Raw genomic sequence first — 20,568 nt, forward strand, 5'->3', positions numbered from 1 at the left:
ACAGTAGTATTTATAGTTATTCCCTGGAATAATAGAACTCATTATTATTATTAGCATTAGCATTGTGATTATTATTGCAGCTGTTAACGTAACAGAGACAAGAGTTTACCCAACCCCCTTGTATTTAAATATTGTCTCTAACTATTAGTTGCCTGTCAACAGCAGTTTTTCTAGTCATAGTCTCCTATCTATCTATGGTCAGTAGTGTTAGCCCCGCCCATACCTGTATCGATAGCCCCGCCCACTCCACTGACGTGCGGCGTGTCCCTGTGCTGCCTTCGCGCTGAGATTAGTTCGTCTTCAGTCGCTCTTCAAGTCAGGCGTCTGGACACAGTTCAACTTTCTTTTTTTTTAAACTTTTTCTTGTTTTATTTCGCGGCGAAATGAAACTATCAGATATAATTCAGACTGAAGTTAACCGTCAGAGGACGGAGTTAAATCCTTGAGCTCTACCTGATCTTCAGCCGCAGGACTTTACAGACAGAAGACTGGAATTTGTTCACTCAAGAGCAAGACAAACATGGGGAAATGGCAATTATCAATGGTAGGTTGATCTAAATGTCACTCATGGTAATTCCAGCGCTACTGTCTGCCCTGGGGTAGAGAGTTGGAATAAGTTAACACACACGTCGTTTTTTAGATTTACTGTTTTTGTAGTAGGATGTTTATGGATCCCCATCTACAGGCGAATCTCTGTCTCTGGCCGCTTGGACAGACCCAGAGATATAATGGTTTAATTCAGTGCATCAGTGTCTGGTTGTGTGTGGCAGCAAGCACACAGGTTTTTGTGTTTCTGTCATGTGATGTCAGGTGTTGTTCAAGCATGTTGTTCAAGCATGTTGCTCCATATGTGCCAAATAACAGCGATTCTGGATTACCTGTGAATGGATGTGTGTTAGTGCAGCCCTAAAGCCAGGCACCTACATCTCTCAGGAAAGTTGATTGGCACAGTCTTTATGAAATCTGATGCAGATCAGAATGTTTTATTTATTTATGTATTTTTTGTGGCTTTACAGATGTGGGGCCATTTAGCATCTGTCTGTCAGCAATAACTGACACACTGCCTTAATGCAGTAAAGTTGGTCTTTTTTTTGTATTTGTCTAATTTCCTTCTATAAAATTTTAAAATGATACATCTGATGCTTTGGCTTTGAGTACCTGTTGTCATGTGTACCACTAAATGGTACACATGACATGGTCCTAAAACGCTTGCAGCATATAGCGTCTACAGTACAGCACGTAGGAAATTGGTCAGTACTGCTAAAATGTTAATTACAAATTCTGTCCATTTTATACAGTGGCATTTGTTTGTTTTTGAACTAATAACTAATCCAACTATAATGAAAAGTCAGTTGTTAATAAACAAGTGGAACAAATAAGTAGACTGCAAATCTCGTTTTTTATTTTTAATATTTTGTATGTTTGCCTGTGTAGAGATTCTGTCTTCACACTATCAGATCAGTCACCAAAACACTAATTTCCACCAACAGTCCTTGTGCCTTTGACACCAGACGACATTTTTCAAGGAGGGCCACGGTGTGTTCTGGTATTAGTGGAATGGCTCTTCCTGTACGTCCTACTGCTGCAGTTGTGTTTCACTTTATGTTGATGCTCTTGTCTTTAGTTTTTTTTTGTTTTTTTTTAACTTGTTGGCCTTGCCTTATCATGCGAGATCATTAGACAAAGCCCTTACTCTGCAGTTTTTAATTCACACTGTTGCATCTTTTCAGCTATTTCTGAATATGCAAAGTCTGGAAATCCTGCTTTGTAAAAAAAAAAAAAAGTTTTATTTAATTGGGTTTATAGTTTCCTCTCAGGTTATATTTGTCATGATACATTGTTCAGGATTTTCTTGTATTTTCTTACATCTTGCTATATCACCTCTGCTTTACATTGAGTTGTCATGTGGTGTTGCTCTAAAAATCAATCTTAGAGTTGGGCTGTAATTGAATATATTTGTGGGAATATAAGAAAATTAAGGCTTGTTTTCTAAGTTTCCATGTGTTAAACAACAATTTAAAAAAATCCTAACTTTGGGTATTAATTATATGAGAATCTACAGGTTATCCTTTGAAACTAGTAAGATTTTGCTTAGTAAAACATAACAGTTTAGCTTAAGGAGACATACTCAAATAGAGCACCCTGATGCTCCTGTATTTACTGCGATATTATGGTTCATCATTCATACCTACAATACAAAAGAATCAGTGTAACATTTGGAGTGATTATGTAAGGGAAAACCTATGCTGTTGCTATCCCAAACACTGTGTCACAGAGTCAAACTGTCATTGGACAATAAATCGTCTGTTTGTGGAAGTAAACATGTCAGTGAATGCCTCTTTGCCTAATCAACCATCCAGTCACCAAGTGTCTGCGTCAGGGATCAAGGCTGGGTCACAGGCAGAATCTCAAGTATGAAGTTTGACCTTTTTAATGAGAGTACTCAGTTTGAAGGCCTGTTGCTTATTTGTCATGAGGTATGTCCTGTTAAGCACCCAGTGACAAACGAGCTTCATGCGTGATTCATGATTTTAGACAATGAGGTAGAGGGCAGTGTTAAAACATACAGTGGCTGTTTGGTTCCATCTCATTTCTGCACAGATTCTTGTGAGAAATTTAATTAAGTTATTAGTTTTCCATGTTTCTTTATCTGACACTTAGAATAAATCTCTTATAGCATGTCTTGTCCACAGTAATGAAAAAGATGGGAGACGAATAGAAACCTAGATTGTGGTAGAGTTATTGCTTTCCAGATCTTGACGACCTTGCATCTGTTCCTGCAGGACCCGGTGCAGGAGTGGGGGGAGGAGGAGGAGGACGGGGCCGTGTTTGGCATCACTTTGCGCAGAGAGCCCGTCTTGCCAAGCTCGGACATAACGGAGAACTCCACAGCCCTCAGCTTCGTCCAGTACCACACAGTGAAGGTACGCAGACTGAAGGCCGGCACCCTGGAGCGACTGATCACCCACCTGCTGGACCCCGAGCAACAGGAGCCCGACTTCACCCGGATCTTCCTGTCCACATACAGGGCCTTCACATCCACCAACACCCTCATCCAGCTGCTGTTTCAGAGGTGAGACACTGTCACACCCTGAGGCGCTACAGGTTCTTCTTTAATGGAGACATGGCAAAACCACCATGAGGGCTCAGTCAGCTGGCAATATGAGAACACTGTTGCTCTTTGCTCTCAGAAGGAACTGCTTAGTCTAGCTTAAAGGTTCATCCTGAGAAAGAAGTTAGGATATTCACTTATTTGCTTTATTGTTGAGAGTTAGATAAGAATATCAATCAGCCAGCTGCTAGTTAGCTTAGCATAAAGACTGGAAACAAAGGGAAACACTTAGCCTTGCTCTTTCTGAGGCCCACCAGTCCATTTTAAGTGTAAATTTGACAAGTTATAAATTGTAAGTTGTAAATTTGGGAAATTCTCCTGACTCGATACATGTTAATTGTTTCTAGTCCTTAGTTAAAATGTTTTGGAGCCAGTGACACTTTTACTAATCAGATTGTTATTCCATTGTGTGCTACTTTTTAAATAGGTTGTCACTGCATAAGTGGAGCAAATGTTTAACCAAGTTTTACAACATGCCAGCTATATGCATCAGTTTCCAAAGGAGGCTTAGCAGCAATTTAACACCCTTTTACCTTTTAGCCTTAGCTATTCACAAAGCAAATTTCTATGAATGCAAGTTTCTATGACTGGTGCTGTCGTCATGAGCTAAATAAAGCTTTCAAATAGCAATTCCAAACTAGTGAGGACTATAGGCCACGCCCAGCAGAGGAGCTTCTTCACTTAACTGAAATTTACCTGCAGGAATCTTCATCTGCAGCTAATGAATGTCACAGAGTCCGCTGACAGAAATGAATAAAGATTTCCCCCCATCTAATCCAATATCAATATAAATAATTAGAATGAAAAGAGCCTAATGTTAAAGTCCTTTGCAGCTGTATGGATGTACTGAAAATGGCAACTTGAAGTGGATTTATTGTGTATCACACTTTCACCCTCATATCTGTGTTGCTGGTGGCAACAGGTTTCCTGAGGTCAGCTTTAGGACAGCATGGGAAAGGTGTGTGTGTGTGTGTGTGTGTGTGTGTGTGTGTGTGTGTGTGTGTGTGTGTGTGTGTGTGTGTGTGTGTGTGTGTGTGTGTGTGTGTGTGAGTGAGTGACAGGATTTTCTACAGGCTATAACATTTAACAAACCAGCTTCACTGCAACTTGAAAGGTGCCATATGATTTTGATGATGATGAATTATTATTTTATGAATTCCAATCCTTACATTCTTTGATTTGCTCAGCAAAGGTGGTTTATTAAGATGGTTGTTATTATTGTGCACAAACACCCGAATATCAAATGTCAGCTTCTCCTAATTGTGTGACATGGAGCCTCTGCAGGGATTCAAAGTGATGTTGGACATTTCCTCAGGCTGAACTTTATGAAGGTTGATCCTCGGGAATTTCACAGGATATTTACTGTCTTCACTACCTTACCATGATATCCATTTATGTGGTGATATTTTTACTCAACTGATTCCTGTGCATGTGTTTACTTTTTTCATAGAGATGACTCACTTGCGAACCTGGATAATACTGTCTGCTCTCGCAGGTGAGTGTACTCACACCTGTTATTTTTGCAGCAAGAAATTATGTTGACTTGTGCCCTGCCTTGATCTAATCAAGATTTAGACTAACTTTAAGTAACAAACCCCCCCCACAGCTCCTTACCTCCAGTGATCCGTCTGTGGCTGGAGGAATACGCTGAAGACTTCCATGAGCCTCTTCAGGTTCAGGCCCTGCGACTGTTGTGTGGCCATTTGCGGCGGCGTCTCTTCTTCAGACGACTGGTCCAGACTGCTGAGACCCTGCGCAAGAAGATCGAGGAACAAGGTACAGAGGAACAGTGAATATGGTCACACATGGATTGTTCTCATGCTCCTGCAATGGTAGTGTCTGTGTGAACATGTACTGTAGATACAGAATCTGTTACTCTGTCTCTATGAATGGTAACAATCCGATTGGATTTTCAGGCACCTCACCTCAACCACTTATATTATCAATCATCATTTATTATTTGCAGTGGACTGACAGCTCAAGCTTATCTAGTATAATATATCAGGTCTACATTTTCAATGTGTAAGATAATGAGGGATTAGAATGAGTGAATGCTACAGCTAAATAGATAGTAAAGAGAAATAATATTATTCGGCATTAAAACTAACTTAGGCTCTGAAGTAACCCTATACATTTTTTTTTTTAACCTTTGTTTAGAGTAGGTCCACTGAGAGTATGCTGTCATTTACAGGAACATCCTGATCTCATTCACTCAGTTACATACATTCAGACAAGGAAGCTGCCCAGTACAATCTGACCTGGTGAAGGACACCACAGTCGTGTCGAGGGTCCGGTCACATGCCCACTTCTCTAACTTTTAGGCCACCGCTTCCCAAAAACGATCATGTCACATTCACTATGATAGACTGCTGCAATATCATGTTAAAGCAGTGGAGCTGTTTTCAGGAATAAAAATGGATTTGTATCCACTGATATATAGAAATAGTTCTAATACATAATATGTGACCAACTTTTAAGTTTCATGCCCAGTGTCCCATCATGGAAATGATTTTGCAGCTCAAGTAAAGTGATGCTCGTTGTTGTTTTCGTGAAGTGTGTTGGGCAGCCTGTGGCATTGTCCTTTATGATTCATTGTGTTTAACAGATTGCACCCAGTCTGTGTCAGAGCACAACAGTGAATCACTTCAGCAGGATAACAGAGATCAGGAGGATGGAGGAGAGATATCCAGTAAGGAGGAAGACAAACACAGCTTTATGGACTTCACTGAGAGAGAAGTGGCAGAGCAGCTGACCAGATTGGACGCTGTAGGTTTTATGAACAAAAACCTTACAGCTCTGTGTTAATAATGGTGTCTGAATCTCTTTTTTTCACCATTTCTTATCATTTGTGCCCCAGGAACTGTTTGTCAAAGTGGTGCCCTTCCACTGCTTGGGTTGTGTCTGGTCCCAGCGTGACAAGAAAGACAATCGAAACCTGGCACCCACCGTCCGCGCCACCATCTCCCAGTTCAACGCCGTCACCAACCGTGTCATCACCTCACTCCTCTGCCCGTCCTCACCCAGCCCTTCCACTTCCTCCCCCATCTCATCACCCAGCTCCTCCTCTGCCTTCCTGTACCCCTCCACTGCCCCGTGCTCACCTCGCTGCTTGTACACCAACCCCGCCCAGAGAGCGCGTATCATTGAGAGGTGGATTGCTGTAGCACAGGTCAGGATCAAATAATGTCAAGAACCCGATACAGTTAAATGTCACTTTTATCAGCATTACATAACAAACCTACATCTGTGTGTTTCTGTAGGAGTGCAGACAGCTGAAGAATTTCTCCTCTTTGAAGGCCATCCTTTCAGCTCTGCAGTCAAACGCTGTGTATCGCCTGAAGAAGACCTGGGCAGCTGTCAGCAGGTACTACAGGGTTAATTTGCTTAAAGCCTGCCTGGGTTCTCTCCAGGGAACCTACAAGTTTTTGCAGCAGGCAAACAGAAAAGTAGCTGTTGAAATTGTCTGATTAACAAAAGATATAGAAAATGAATTCATCCCTTTTTTTTTTTTCCCCCCCTCCCCTCAGGGAAAGCATGGCCACCTTTGATAACCTCTGTGAGACTTTTCCTGATGAGAACTGTGTGCTAACCAGCAGAGAGATCCTGGTGGAGGTGAATACACATGTTTTTTGATGTGAACATACGTGTGTGACTGTGTGACTGATGATGGCTGTTCCTAAATCAGGAGGGAAAAATCTGTGCCATTAGCATTTCGAGTGTACCTGCCCTCCCCTGAGGCGCAAGGGTGGAGAGGTGTTTTCAGACTGGAGTGGATTAAACACAGCACAGCTTTACTTCCTTTTCTACCGCACCTGTTTGACTTTTTAATGCTACATATAATTCTACCAAAAACCTAATTTTACTTATCAACTGGGTGTTATGTACATATTATCTTAAATTAATTAGTTGTCCTGTTAATGGTCTGCTGTTTTTGGTTAACTGAAATCACAAGACTGAAAGAATACTTCGTCTCCTGCTCACCTACCACCCTGTCTCCTTTGTTCTGTGGGTCACTGCCTAAAAAAACAAAACTGTTGATATGAGTGTGTATTTAGTGATATTGCTGTTATCAGCATCGCAGTTTCTACAAAATCATGAAAAGGCCGTTGCTGGGAGCCTTCACAAATAAAACTACTAATAAAAGTGCGTATTTGGTCACCACTGCTAATCAGTGGTTATTTATTTTTGTCCAGTGCATACTGATTAATAAACTCCTCTCTTGCATATCTGGTTCAAAATGCAGCTGCATGTTTGGCTCGGACATTTAGGTGTGATCATGTCACTCCTATATTATGGTCCCTCCATTGGCTCCAATCCATTTTAGTTTGTCAGCTTGTTTGTGCAGTATTTTACTTGTCATGTTAACATAAATGCGCTGGGGTCAATGTGTTGTAAAGTACTGTACAAATAAATGTTGACGTGACTCACACAGTGCACACCTGAGAGCATTAATAGCCAAATGGGCAGTAACTACAGTATACGATCACAGTTGGCTTTCAACACAAAGCTCTTGCCCTCCCAACAGGTGTTCAGTCCTGAAAAGAACAGTTACGTAACGTCTGCTTTGTTGTCTCACAATAGTCACTCTCACATTAACATCCTGAATTTGTCATTTCGTTTTATCTGAGCTGACAGCACTGTTGTGTGTTTTCTGCAGGATGGAAATCACCCAGACAGCAATGCCACCCCAACCTTTAAATCACCCCAGCTCTGCTCGGGGTCCAGACAGACGGTAAAACTGTCCTCCACACAGAACTAACCATCATTTTGTTTGAAAATACCCTTTTGCTTCCTCAATTTCAGGTTTGGCCACCAAAATAAATTTAATGCGTCAGCTGGGCCGCGCACTGAAAAATGAAAAGCCTGTTGTTGGTTTCTTGTTCTCTGCCTGGATCATCAGTTCTTCTTCTCTAAAAGTCACATGCTTTAAAGCTGGCATGCTAAAATAGACTCCAAATTTCCACTTCCCCTCTTCTTCAGTCTTTTTATTCAATGGAAACAATGTTGACGCATCTACAAATCGCACGACTTATTATTCGTCCCTACGGTACACAGGAGAGGATATAAAAGCCCACGTGTGCAGTAATTCCCACAGTTTAGCAGTTTACTTAGTCAGGGTGGGACCAAGTGTAAAATGTTTTATACCCCCATATTCTTGCTGTTTGAAATAGAGATGGTAGGGAGAATCCTACTCAAGCTAACAAGTCTTGCCCTGACTAATTTGATATGAGTACTTATTATCAAAATGTTAAAATGCGGCTTGATTTTTGTCCTTAGAATGTCAGCGGTGGTGGTGTACCATATCTGGGCACTTACCTGACTGTCCTCACCATGCTAGATACAGCACTGGCTGACACTGTACAGGTGAGTACACATCACACCCACAGACCCAGCTGTTGTTTCTGTTTGCTCGTTTTATTGTACTTTAATAGATTTTTAATGCCATATAAGCACTGCCATCACAACACTTCATGTTTTTCTTTTTTTACAGGGGGGACTCATTAACTTTGAGAAGCGCAGACGGGTAGGTGTCTCCCCCTGGTGGTGTCCTATATGAATGACTATTAAAGTACTCAGTTGTGATTGTGTTTCTCAATTGTTTTATTCTTTTCTGTTGCAGAAAATTGCCTGTGTTTATTTTTATCTCTTTCTGTTTTAGGAGTTTGAAATCCTTTCCCAGATTCGTCAGCTTCAGGCTTCCTGTTCGCAATACAGCCTCCCAGTGAACCCTCACATAACCACCTGGCTGCAGGCGCACACACTTCTCACAGACCAGGAGAGGTGAGATGCACACTGATACCTCTGCAATAGAGTGTACGCACAATCAAAGCCATGTTCACCATGTCTTAGTGTATGATTCTTGCCTTGTGCAGCTATGAACTGTCTCGAGACCTGGAGCCTCCAGTTGACCCCTGTCCCACCTCTCCCTGTACATGGAGCAGCCGTCTGCTCTCTAAGAAGCTTGTCTCGTAAGTCTGGAAAAACACCTCTGTGTAAAAACCTGTCCAAAGTAGTGGCTTTAAATTCATTATCTAAAAATGTATATGAATGTATAAGCATCTAAATTTGGATATGAATCAAAACAGACTTGTGGGATATAGAACCTTTTGAGATATCCTGTAACAAACATATGAAACGTTACATAATTTCAGTGTTTGAAGGTTAAATTGCTGAAGTAATGAACATTAATTCTGTAATCAACTTCTAAGACAGAAAGGTTAGTGATTGAGAGCTGTAATGAACAGAAAGACCTGTTTTTTTTTGTTTGTTTTTTTTTTTTTTTCAGAAGATTTTAATTAAATTACAGCTCAGCTTAAATTATGTTTGTGTTGTGTTTGTGTCCAGGTTGCGAACAGGCAGTGACAGCTCTCTCAGGAAGACCCACGCTGACCAGATCAGCGTGTCTTCATCAGGCTCCAGCAGTTCTGACATGGAGGACCTCTCCGGCTCACAGCCCTCCCCCATCCGACTGAAAATCAAGGTATGGACACTAAAGCAAAGGCGTAATTGAAAACAAATTTTAAAACATTTTAAATACGTTTACATATTTTTCACTTGTCAGTTTAAAAATTGGGGGAATTAGCTTAAAATTAGTTCAAAGAAGAGTGTGATATTAATATTTCCTTCTCTCTGCGTCTTCCTCAGTCTCTCTCGGGTTCTCTTCACAATGTAGCAGAGGATTTCTCCACCCCCATGTCCTCCTCCTCATCACACAGTCTTTCCAGCTCCTCCTGCAGCTCCTCTCATTCAGACCTCAGCTCCTCGTCTCCGGTGCTGAGCCCCGACTCTTCATCATCCAGCTGCTCTCCTCTGGCCGCGCAGCCTGTCTACAACAAACAGGTTGCCGATTTGTGTATCATCAGGGTCAGTGTGGAGTCTGTCAGCAACGGGAACGTCTACAAGAGTATACTGGTAAAGAGCTTTGTAATTGTTTTTGTGAGGTCACCCAAAAAAGAAGCAGAGAGCAGAAGTGTGAGGTTTTAGTCTGCCTAAATGACCTTTTATACAGCTTCTTTTTTTTTTCAGGATTTTGTATATGATCTAACTCTAAGATATTATCAGCCCAAGATTTATGAATGAATCCTTCTCAATAATAATGAGACAATTTTTCATTCACTCAAAGTTATGAAAAATATAAACAGAGAGACCATCCAGACCCATAATTTATTTACCTCAGAAATGTTAATTTTCAAATGATAGGAGGCTTAATCCAGCCAAATTATGCTAGGCCTCTGTTGGCTGATGTCATGGCAGCTGGTATTTTTGTAAATAACATTCTAGTAAAGGCAGTAATAACTACCTAAAATGCTCATTTGTAAAATTACAGGCTTCACATATGTCATGGTCACATTAATAAGTATTCTGAGTGCAGATATAGGTTGTAGGTACTTGTTTTGATTTAAATTTTCTCCTCGATTTAAAATTTCTCCTCGATGTTTCCTCTCCAGCTGACCAGCCAGGACCACACGCCACAGGTGATTCAGAGGGCTCTTGAAAAACACAACATGGAGGCCGTCAGCTGCAACGACTTCAGCCTGTGCCAGATGCTCAACGATGAAAAAGGTGAATAACCCTTTGTGCAGCCTGATCTTTTCTGAATGCCTCTGATAAATCTTGACTAATAGGCATGAGTCATTCCTCTGATTTCTTTTGTTCTAAAAAAATAAAAATCACTCAAACTGTATTTAATTTAAAAGCTGAACTTTAAATCACGATAAAAATAAGTTGCAGAAAATTCACTGTAGAAAAAGCAAAAACTGCCTTTATAAACTATAATTCAAATTAACCACAAGCCATGATGATGTCTTCAAAAGTAGTTTGAATTCCCGACTGGAAAACAATCCATGCTTTTCACTGCCTTCCACTATGCTATCATTCAATCGAAATAAATTTAAAATGGAGATATTTTTTGGAAAAATCTCTTCGCGTAATTCTGAGAAGTGGATGCAGGCAAAGGGAAATAAATTGCAACACTTCATCACCTCATTCCTCTTTTTGCCTCAGAGCTCCAGATCCCAGACAAAGCCAATGTATTTTATGCCATGTGCCCCACTGCCAACTATGACTTTGTGCTACGCCAGCGCTGGAGGATCCACAGGGGACAATTCGGCCCTTCTTCCAGCCCTGGAGCTCAACCCAAGAACCGCCACAAGTGTAAAGCATCTATCCTGACCGAAGGTTAGGAGGACTGTTAGAAAACTCTGCAGAAGACGTAGACCTGAGAGCTTTGACTGAAAAATAATCTTGAGGAGCTTTCATCAAGACAGTCTTAACCAGCAATGCAATGAAGAAGCAGACACTGATTCCTAAAAACTAACATGTGGATAAATGAACTACATTTCTCCTGGAGCCTTTTTACTCAGAGAAAAACACATGTATTGCATTGTGGATCTTAGCGCATCATGAATCCCGCCCACGCCTGGAAGAACGCTCCAGCTTTTACTGCAGTTAGTTACAAACACAAGGAGCAGCCGGTCTGACAAAACAGTCCTGTGTTATGACTCCACAGTGGAAATAATAACTCTGGCTGTAAAGTAAAGCCTGCAGATTGGGATGCCAATTCTTGCCTTGGATTTGTACAGCAGACGTGGGATTTTTCCTTCAGCTTGTTTGGCTCTATGAGTAAGAGGAGCTGCTGACTTCATTATGACACAGAATAAAAGCTATGTATGGGATTTTCACTGCTAGTTGATGAGTAAGTGTTCCCGAACAGATCTGGGTCAAATGTGAAACCTGTCTAGCTTCAGTTGTGCCAAGGACAGTGAACAACTTCCCCAGAATCAAATGGTGTTGGAAACACTGTTGGGCCCGTGCCTGTCACTCCTGAGATGGAGATTTATTTGTCTGGACAATCTCTAATAAGTATTTTGTTATCTCATAGTTGAAGATTTAAATGTTTAAGTGAGTTAATGTTATTTTATTAAATTTAAATTATTTAATGCAGTTCAGTATTCAGTTTTTAGAGCACAAGTGACATGATAAAATGTTTCTGTTTTGTCTTTTCTTTTTTGTTCATGTTCATCTTGGATCGTCTCTTCAGTCTTTAACGCTACATGTTCTCAGACATAAATGTCCTTAACTTGCTTTGGTATCTCCTAAGCTCAGCTCAAGTTTGTATCCGTTTGAATTCAATAAGCAGATTTACAATTTCTGCTGCTATCAAATGAAGCAGACTTTATATTCAAACACACTGTGCACATTATAAATGTTTATATTCAACCATCTTGCCTGGACTGTTGCATTTTTAAGAGGGCTCAAAGAGAAGTTGAAATTGTGACACCAATATTAAAGGCTGCTGCCCACTTGTAATCCAGAGCAGGTTAATACAGAATAAAAGTACAAGAACAGGCCTTGTCCCACCAGGGAAATATTGCTACTCCATCTGACTATGTGCAATGCTGTGAACCTGTAGAATTGTGCTTGTGTGAGTGAAGTATTTTAGTATGTGAATCAGATTTGACATGTGATCAGTGATGTGCAATCCTCCCCAAAACTAGCTTTTTACAAGTACTAATACAGAGTATTGGAGGCACAGTCATATTGATATAATCAAAAAGTACCACTTTCTGATCATTAGAAGATGCACAGAGAGTGGTTCACATGCATGCTTTTAAAATCATCAAGTACAGACGCACACTGGTGAAGGTGCTGCTGAGTTATGTGCAGGATGTTACATCACTGATTCCAGTTTTAAAGCTACTGTTGTCAGGTGAGTTACGCTAAATGTTGGGGATGAGCTCTGGCAGCTGCAGTAAATGAAGGAAGGATTTCCTATCTGCTCTCTCCTTTAGTATGTGTTGGAAACCTACATGAAACTGTCACATTGTAATTTGATCTCACGTCTTTGTTCTAATATTTTATTTCAACAGATTCTTTATTTTTAAAGTTTAATCTAAGCACTTGATGTTTATAATTAATATCTAATACAAACTAATAAAGGCAATTTACAATTTATGTGCTTGTCACTATAGTAACTATATGTGTTGATTTATTTTGTTATGACTTTTGAAAGAAGGAGAGGCTGGTATTTGGGCAGCATAAGGTGGCCTGGGGTTAATATTAAGTTTAGGTTTCAGTTTATGCGAACTCTTTATCAAACTGATAAATTAAACTGAACTCAGGCTTTGTAGACCAGCACCGCAGTCGCAGCTGCTGATCCTGAACCGTGACTGTCTGTATAAATATAATAGTTGTAGCCAACCACTAGGTGGAGCCCCACACACAGACTTTAAATGTTTTGTCCTGCCATGCTCATCCTGGTTCCATTCACAGACAAACAACTGGTTTATCCTTCCATCAAACATCAAGGCAGTGACCTAGATTTTTGGTCGACATAATGCGAGTTCAGACAAAATCTCTTGTCGGAGCAAGAAATTAGATTGAGATGAAGAACAAACACGAATCATCATGACTGAAAGCCATCGAAAACACAGCTAAAATAGACTGAGGAGTCAGGTCAACAGGGCACTTCTTTTGTCCCTGAGCCCGGATGAAGCCTTAAACACCATAGGTCAGAGGTCAGAGTGACAGATGTGGCTGTGTGTGTGTGTGCGTGTGGTAGTACGAGGCTGTGACCTGTCTGACCTGTTGTGCTGTATGAGCTCTAATTTGCATATTTTCAACATACTTCTCTTCATTCACTGTGAGTGGGAGCGGAAATACATTTTCAAAAGGTGTTTTTAAATACAGCTATGGGTCACATATTTTTCTTTTAGTTCACCATGTTTTTGAATTTAATTGCTCTACTCTATGTGAGCCATGTGCTGTAGCACTGCTACTGCCTTATCCACATCAAATGGTAAGGACATGGGAAGTCCATCTTTCCTTGTGTGCGTCATTAGCTGTATTAGTTTCACTGTGTCACCACCTGTACACAATGTCAGAATGACACATGGTCCCCTCACCCTCAGCTGACTACTTATATTACATTAATACATTACGTTAACTGTGTGTGTGTTATGAAGAGAACACGCATAACAAACAAAAAATAGAAATAAAGTGCTGACTTTTCCCCTGAGGGCAGAGCAGACTCTACTGCCCTTGTGTTTGCGGTTACTTGTCCTCCTCTGTCTTGTTGCCTCTTGGCTAATTTACTCTTAATGACTCTCAGTGTACACACAGGGCCAGATCAGGCCAGTTTCCTGACATGAACTGTTTAGTCACCCAATAGGCTAACTAACATTCAGGCAGTGGGATTCTTGTGAGAGCTGAATATAAATGAGTCTCAGTTTGCCCCAGGTTGACTCATGGAAAATTCACTCTGAGCCACTGAAATTAGTTTTACATGATTTGTGTTTGTTCTCTTCAATGGCAGAAATAAATCCTGCAGCAAAAATAAAATCGGTTGGTTTATTTAAAGTAGCCCAAGCCTTTGATGCAACCAATGGTTTGTTTTAGATCTGCATTTTCACTTTATTTAAATGAGAAACATCTGCACGTTTTCTGACGTAACTGAATAATTATTAGATCTTGCAGTGTTGATAGATGGACATCGACTTTCTGAGGGGTATCTGCCAAAATTAGAACTTTGTTGGATGAACTGTGCCGTATTTCAAGTCTAACGTAAGACCGCTAAGTTGAGGCATGCTGTTGTATTGTATTGCTCCAGCACCACTGTGGTGAATGCTGTCAGCCACTCAGTAGGGTCAGCTGGAGGTGATGTATGCACTTGGTTGCGACTGTATTTACATTGATTTCAGGCCTTTGTCAAGAGGAGAAAATTAAATTTAACAAAGAATCCCTAAGAAGACATTCATGCATTGTGAGCTGCACCTTCAGCAGTGTGTCTCTCTCACGCACACACTGACACACTTTTACATTTGACCTAAATCCCTCCACGCAGACAGTTGCGTCTGAAGTCACTAACTCCATCTTGTCCTGTCAGTACTGTACATGAGTTGCATGTCTCCTGTTCGCTCAGCTGAGAATAATGACCGACGACTAATCACAGATTAGCTTCTGTGTGCGTGGTGTTGTGCATGTGAGGATGAGGCTGCTGTGCGAATGTGTCTACCTTAAAAATATCAGCATGTCATATAAGCATGCATTTGTTCTGAGTGTGTGTGTGTGTGTGTGTGTGTGTGTGTGTGTGTGTGTGTGTGTGTGTTTGCCTGTCCGCCTGTCCAGCCACAGACAGACACACAGTAGGTCAGTGCTCACATCCTCATATAACTAAATTTGTCCTGTTTGTGTTTCTGTGTTTCCTGTAGTGGCTGGGCAGTTGCAGGTCTGTGGTGTAACAGCAGACAGATGGGAGAAATGGCTGAGACTAATCTAAAGGGGTTAATCCACTTAATAACAGCCATGAAGGACTGCAGGTTACCGCACTCACTGCAGCTCCAACATGTTGTTTGTCTGTAAAGCTGCTGGAGCCCCAGTAATGTTGGCTTATGTGGAAATGCCCACAGTGCATTATTTCTGATGAAACAGCACAGCATCAGCTCTGTGTACTATACGAATAGTAAAGGATTAACTTGAGACTGATATGCAGGTTGAAGGAGAGTTTCATATAGTTTTTAAAGTCTATAATCCTCAAAAACCCATGCGTTCATTGAACGCCACATAATACACTCCTATAGAAGCACTTAAATATGTGAAACATTTGAACTGCAAGTTTTTTTTTTTTATTTATGCATTTTCAAAAGTTCAATAAATGCTTTATTAATAAAGTTTTTTTTTTCTTAGAAACAGTATTTAAAGCCTTTTTGCCTTCCTCTAAAGTGTTGGAGTTCCTTACGAAAGCAGGTACTTTACCTTCTCTCTGTGTTTAATTAACTTTATTGATCTCTTGTGATGTTCCAGGTAAAATATTTATAGAACAGTATGGCAGCTTGGATTTCATGTTGTGTACTTGAACAAATGTGTTGAAAGATTGTTATTCTCTTATATCATCAAAATATGGATCATTTTACAGAGAAGCTTGGGAGATGGATTCACAACACCTGAGTCAGGACTCTCCAACAGCTACGTGGGAAACTTTGTGTGCCTTGTGTTGTGAGTCAGGAGGCATGAGTATATCAGATAACACAGCTCTTCTTTGGTGGGTACTGTAAGGCTGAAAAAAAATAGGGAAAACACAGTGAATATACAAAAGCTTAGGCACAGGTGCAGCAGGTTAACTTACAGTAGCTTACCATAAAGACTGGAAACAGGTGGGAACAGCTAGCCTGGCATTGTCCAAAGAATCAATCCCAGCTGGCACCTCTAAGACTCACCTGATAAGGTACATTGTTGTTAATTCCTACAAAGTGTACAAAAAGGCACATTATTGTTTTATGAGGGTTTATATGTGCAGCTATTTCTGACTGGGTGCCATAAGTGACTGACGGGCGTTGTCAACAGTGTGAGGGCACTATCTAGTGGACAGATCTGAAGACTCATTCAGATAGTAATATAAAAAGGCAGTGAGTAAAAGTGGTGCAGTATTAAATAGGGAGTGATTTCACACAGCGTCAGTCCCCTGTAGCTTTGTATGTAGCATTCACACCTGAAAATGAAACCAGTTAATTTGTAAAGATCTTCCTGGAAGACCTAAAAAACACACACACACACATAATGTATATTATTGAATTACTATTTTTAGAAATCATGACTGCTGTGGTTTGATTTTGACTAAAAGCAGACTGAGATAATTTGCTAGTATCTTCCTGAAGAGTTGATTCCCCAGTTAAGAGAATCATCATTACAAAACAAAAAGCAGTTCCAATAATATTTCTCACAAAACTACAGACAGAAACAGTTAAAAATAAATGAAAAATCGAGCTTGATGGACTGCTAACGTCAGTATCACTCTCTGCACCCTCCATTTGAACAAACATATACACATGAACACACTACTTCCTGTAGCACTAGGGCACAAGATATGGTAATGGGACCCAAGGGTGGTTTGGCATTGCATAACATAGAGCTGATTCATCTCTCATACAGCGGCGCACACACGCACACAGTTATTCCTAGTGGCCTACTTTAATTTCAAAAGTGGCCAACTTTCTTATGGCCTATTTTCATGTTGTGATGTAAATGCATCAGCATTGTGCGTGTGTGTGTGTGTATGTGTCATAGTACTCCACTGAAGTTGGCAGTCCTAAAACCATTGTTGTACACACATCTGTAGCAGTGTGCACACTGACCTACTTTACAGTGTTGTGTGGGACACAGGCAGCAGGGTCAAAGCAGGCAACATAACTCTCTCCTGAACCGCTGCCAACCAAGTATGTTCAACAGAGGAGTCGTTTTTCTTCTTTGCTGTTTTTTTTTTTTCTAAATTGGAGCCCCATTTCTTGTGGTGGAGATAAAATATATCGCTTTTGTCATTTGTACTCAAATTACACAGTATATGTGCATGCATGCTTCGTATTCTTTTTTTATTTATCAGAGATGGTTTGGGCTTGAATTATATGATATTGTGAAAATGTCAGGATCTTTTAGGCTCCGTTTCTAAGCAATAACACTGACAAATATTCATTCAAACTAACATGCACTTCAGATATATCAAGGCACTTTAGGAGAAAAACCCCCCAAAAAATTAAAACACTCGCAGTGCTGGAATTGTAAATTCAAGAAAGACACTAGTCATCCACAAGCACTGATATTTATTCAAAATTGCAATTGTCATCACAGAAAGCAAAGGATAAAATCCAGAAGATGCACCTGAGGTTTTATAATGTGCTCTAATAAACCTCACCGGGCCTGGACTCTTGATGCTGATGCTGCAGAGTGTTTAATAATTGATTAAATGCATTTTGAGTTGTGTGTTCTTTACCTAGAGAACATCTGGGTGTCCTTTGTATAATATTAGGATAATGTCAGATTTTATGATCGTGATTAGGATTATGTGATTTCTTTATGGAATTTTCGAAAACAGCACAATAGATCTTGACTATCTTGACTGATCGTAATCAAATATTATGTTATTGTTTATAGAAAGATAAGATAGTTATGGCCATGGGATATTAGAGTGTGGGAACAAGATATTAGCATGTGGGAATGAGACATTTTTTTTCCCTGCTTTTTCAATACATAAGCTTTTTGAAGCTACAGCTGTCGTCATCGTTCTTGTGTACAGTTACTATGGCTACAGGTAGAGGATTCATTCAGATTTGGACTTCAATCCTATCCACAGTGTTTTGTGGGAGCAGCTACATGGTTGATACAGGTGTCGTTCTTTAATGAACATCTAGAGGGAGATTTAGATGGTTTGCTACCGACACTGTACATAAATTCCTTTTTATAGAGACATAAACGATATCAAACTGACACATCCACGTCAACGTGCTGCTACATTTTCCTAGTTTGTCGTCTTTAAGTGGCAGCTTCTCCAGTCCACATGTGGCTGTTTCCTACTGATCCCATTGCTCCCAGTGACTGTGTCATCAGGCTGTGAGTGGGTGAATGATTGTATGGCACCGTCAGTGTGAGTGTGTGAAGTCTAATTCTCAGTGGTTTGTGGCTGCATTTCCTTCATAAATACATTTCTTCCAAGAAACACCTACATCACCTAACAGGGACAGGACGTTACTAAAAGTACGAAGCTTCATACTGATGTTAGAGCAACAGATCAAGCGGTTTAATCAACTTTTGAAGGAAAAGTGTCCGACTTTACATTAAGACAGTTTTGCTTCACGTCTGTTTTGTTTTTGTTTGTTAACAAAAGATGTACATTTCTTTCAGCAGAGATTTCTACAGTGATTGAGAGTATTTGATATCTCTTTGACAAGGTATAGACTTAAACTGACAGACACACACACATACACATAGCACAAAGTCTAACACGCACTCCTCAGCTTCATCCCCCATACCCCATCCCTGGCGCTCCCTGCGCTGCTGACCTACATACTGCAGCATCCTCGTTACATAACCAGCCAGGGCTGTTGATCACCGCAGGCAGCTCAGGGCCAACACCCCCTCTCTCTTTCACACACAGACACAGACACAGACACACACACATGTATGCACAATCCTAGCTATGACCTAGAAGCTTTCATTAACTTCCTCAAATTGAGGTTCAGATGCTGGGTCACTCCCCTACTGCTGTGTGCACACCTGCAGGAAAGCCGGATTTAAATGTTGAGTGTGGGCAGACATTTAGACAAGAATCCAAATTAGGTCAAACCAGTATGTTTGGAGTTTGGTAACTGAAGGAAAACTGTGAGTCTGATGCATCATGAGTCACTGTATACCATTTGATTGACATTTATCAGTGTCTATTTACAAATTTAAATTTGTAATATATAAATTTAAATATATCTGCACACCCAGAACACACTCCCACCCAAATTCTAATAGTTTAACTAAGATTCAATAATTGACAAGAGGACCCTAAATCTATACAAGAACCCACTGAAGAGTAATAATGATGAAAATAACCATATGAAAATGTTACGGAGCTATTCAATACATAATTCTATTGGCTCTGAGATAATCAGGAATTAATCACATGTTTTTAATGTTAGCTAAACTGACATACTGATGTAACCCAAGTTACAGTGTGTGTGTGTGTGTGTGTGTGTGTGTGTGTGTGTGTTTGTACTGACCTTCTCCCTCAGGCAACAAGACAGAGCTTCTTTCAAGACAGAGTAGTTTTCTGAAGTTTACACTGTGGAGGCATGTGACGTAACCCTCCCTCCCTTCTTTCTCTCTCTCAGCCCTCCATTCTGAGTAACCCCTCTCTCTCTCTCTGTCTCTCTCCTCACCCCCTCCTCTCCCTCCCCTCCATCCTCTCCTGTCCCTCCTCACTGACCTACTTTTCCTCTCCTGGCCTGTTTTCACGAGCCTCTGCACAATACAAAGCAGCTTTTACAGCTTAAAGATGGGATGGGAAGAAAAAGGAATGAGTGAGTGAGAGAGAACAAGAGAGGCTCGGGGGGAGGTGGGGGAGAGAGAATGAGGAAAGGGTAGCACACTACAAAACACTGCGGTTTTCTAAGGAATGTTAACCTTGTTATAGCGGGCTGGTTGGCTGCGGAGAAGCAGAAGTGAGAACACATTACAGTTTCATATTACTAACACAAGGCAGCAAAAACAGTAGTTCTATCTGTGGTCAGCTGCTTCCACACACGTACTTCCTTCCTGCACATCTGAAACTGAGATGCTCTGGATGCATTTAATTTGTGTCACAAAATTTCAAAACACACATGTCTCTCAAGTGGTTTTATTGGTTCTCTCTTTGCCAGCACTGTTGACATTGCTGCTCTCCTGAGATTCTCAAGAAACATGGGTGTTTCCCTGAAATTGCAAAACCTTTGTATCAGATAGGGGCTCCTTGTTGTAATGGCTCTTATGTAACCCTTTTCAGTGGCACACTCTACCAATGCCAACCTACTGTTCCTATCAGCTATTGTTAACGGCAGGGTCAGATGGAGGCTGCCACACTCAGTGCTCTCGGTGTGACGCAGTTTTCTCCCAAGACAGTTGTGTAACTTGTTTTTGCTTATTGCATTCTGATATATTCTGTAATT

At 40.7% G+C, this 20,568-nt stretch overlaps 1 protein-coding gene and 1 long non-coding RNA gene across 3 annotated transcripts; one reads left to right on the forward strand and one right to left on the reverse strand.

Annotated features, from left to right (window-relative positions):
* Positions 1–309: 309 nt before the first annotated feature.
* On the forward strand, positions 310–15,711 carry rgl3a (ral guanine nucleotide dissociation stimulator-like 3a). 2 transcript variants are annotated; one of them, XM_026303942.1, is made up of 17 exons: positions 310–544; positions 2,784–3,073; positions 4,563–4,607; positions 4,719–4,888; positions 5,718–5,878; positions 5,970–6,281; positions 6,373–6,476; positions 6,640–6,724; positions 7,770–7,844; positions 8,390–8,476; positions 8,604–8,636; positions 8,772–8,893; positions 8,986–9,081; positions 9,458–9,593; positions 9,758–10,024; positions 10,561–10,675; positions 15,322–15,711. In XM_026303942.1, exons 1-17 carry the CDS (start codon positions 521–523, stop codon positions 15,387–15,389), a joined length of 2,190 nt encoding a protein of 729 aa, XP_026159727.1. In that variant the 5' UTR covers positions 310–520; the 3' UTR covers positions 15,390–15,711. The 2 variants fall into 2 exon arrangements, with proteins under 2 accessions (XP_026159727.1, XP_026159726.1); XM_026303941.1 differs by lacking the exon at positions 15,322–15,711 and adding an exon at positions 11,117–13,649.
* A 77-nt stretch (positions 15,712–15,788) lies between these two features.
* Positions 15,789–19,728, reverse strand: LOC113128532 (uncharacterized). The gene is made up of 3 exons (XR_003295518.1): positions 19,645–19,728; positions 16,246–16,326; positions 15,789–16,166 (listed from the first exon to the last, which is right to left on the reverse strand). It is a non-coding gene; the product is annotated as an uncharacterized LOC113128532 (long non-coding RNA).
* Between the last annotated feature and the right edge of the window lie 840 nt (positions 19,729–20,568).

Source organism: Mastacembelus armatus, chromosome 1, assembly GCF_900324485.2.
Source record: "Mastacembelus armatus chromosome 1, fMasArm1.2, whole genome shotgun sequence".
Classification (NCBI taxonomy): domain Eukaryota; kingdom Metazoa; phylum Chordata; class Actinopteri; order Synbranchiformes; family Mastacembelidae; genus Mastacembelus; species Mastacembelus armatus.

Excerpts from the sequence above, each read along its gene's own strand:
- rgl3a (XM_026303941.1), top strand. The coding sequence starts at position 521 with ATGGGGAAATGGCAATTATCAATG. Across the intron at positions 3,074-4,562 it reads ATCCAGCTGCTGTTTCAGAG|AGATGACTCACTTGCGAACC; the intron begins GTGAGACACTGT and ends CTTTTTTCATAG. Across the intron at positions 6,477-6,639 it reads ACCTGGGCAGCTGTCAGCAG|GGAAAGCATGGCCACCTTTG; the intron begins GTACTACAGGGT and ends CCCTCCCCTCAG.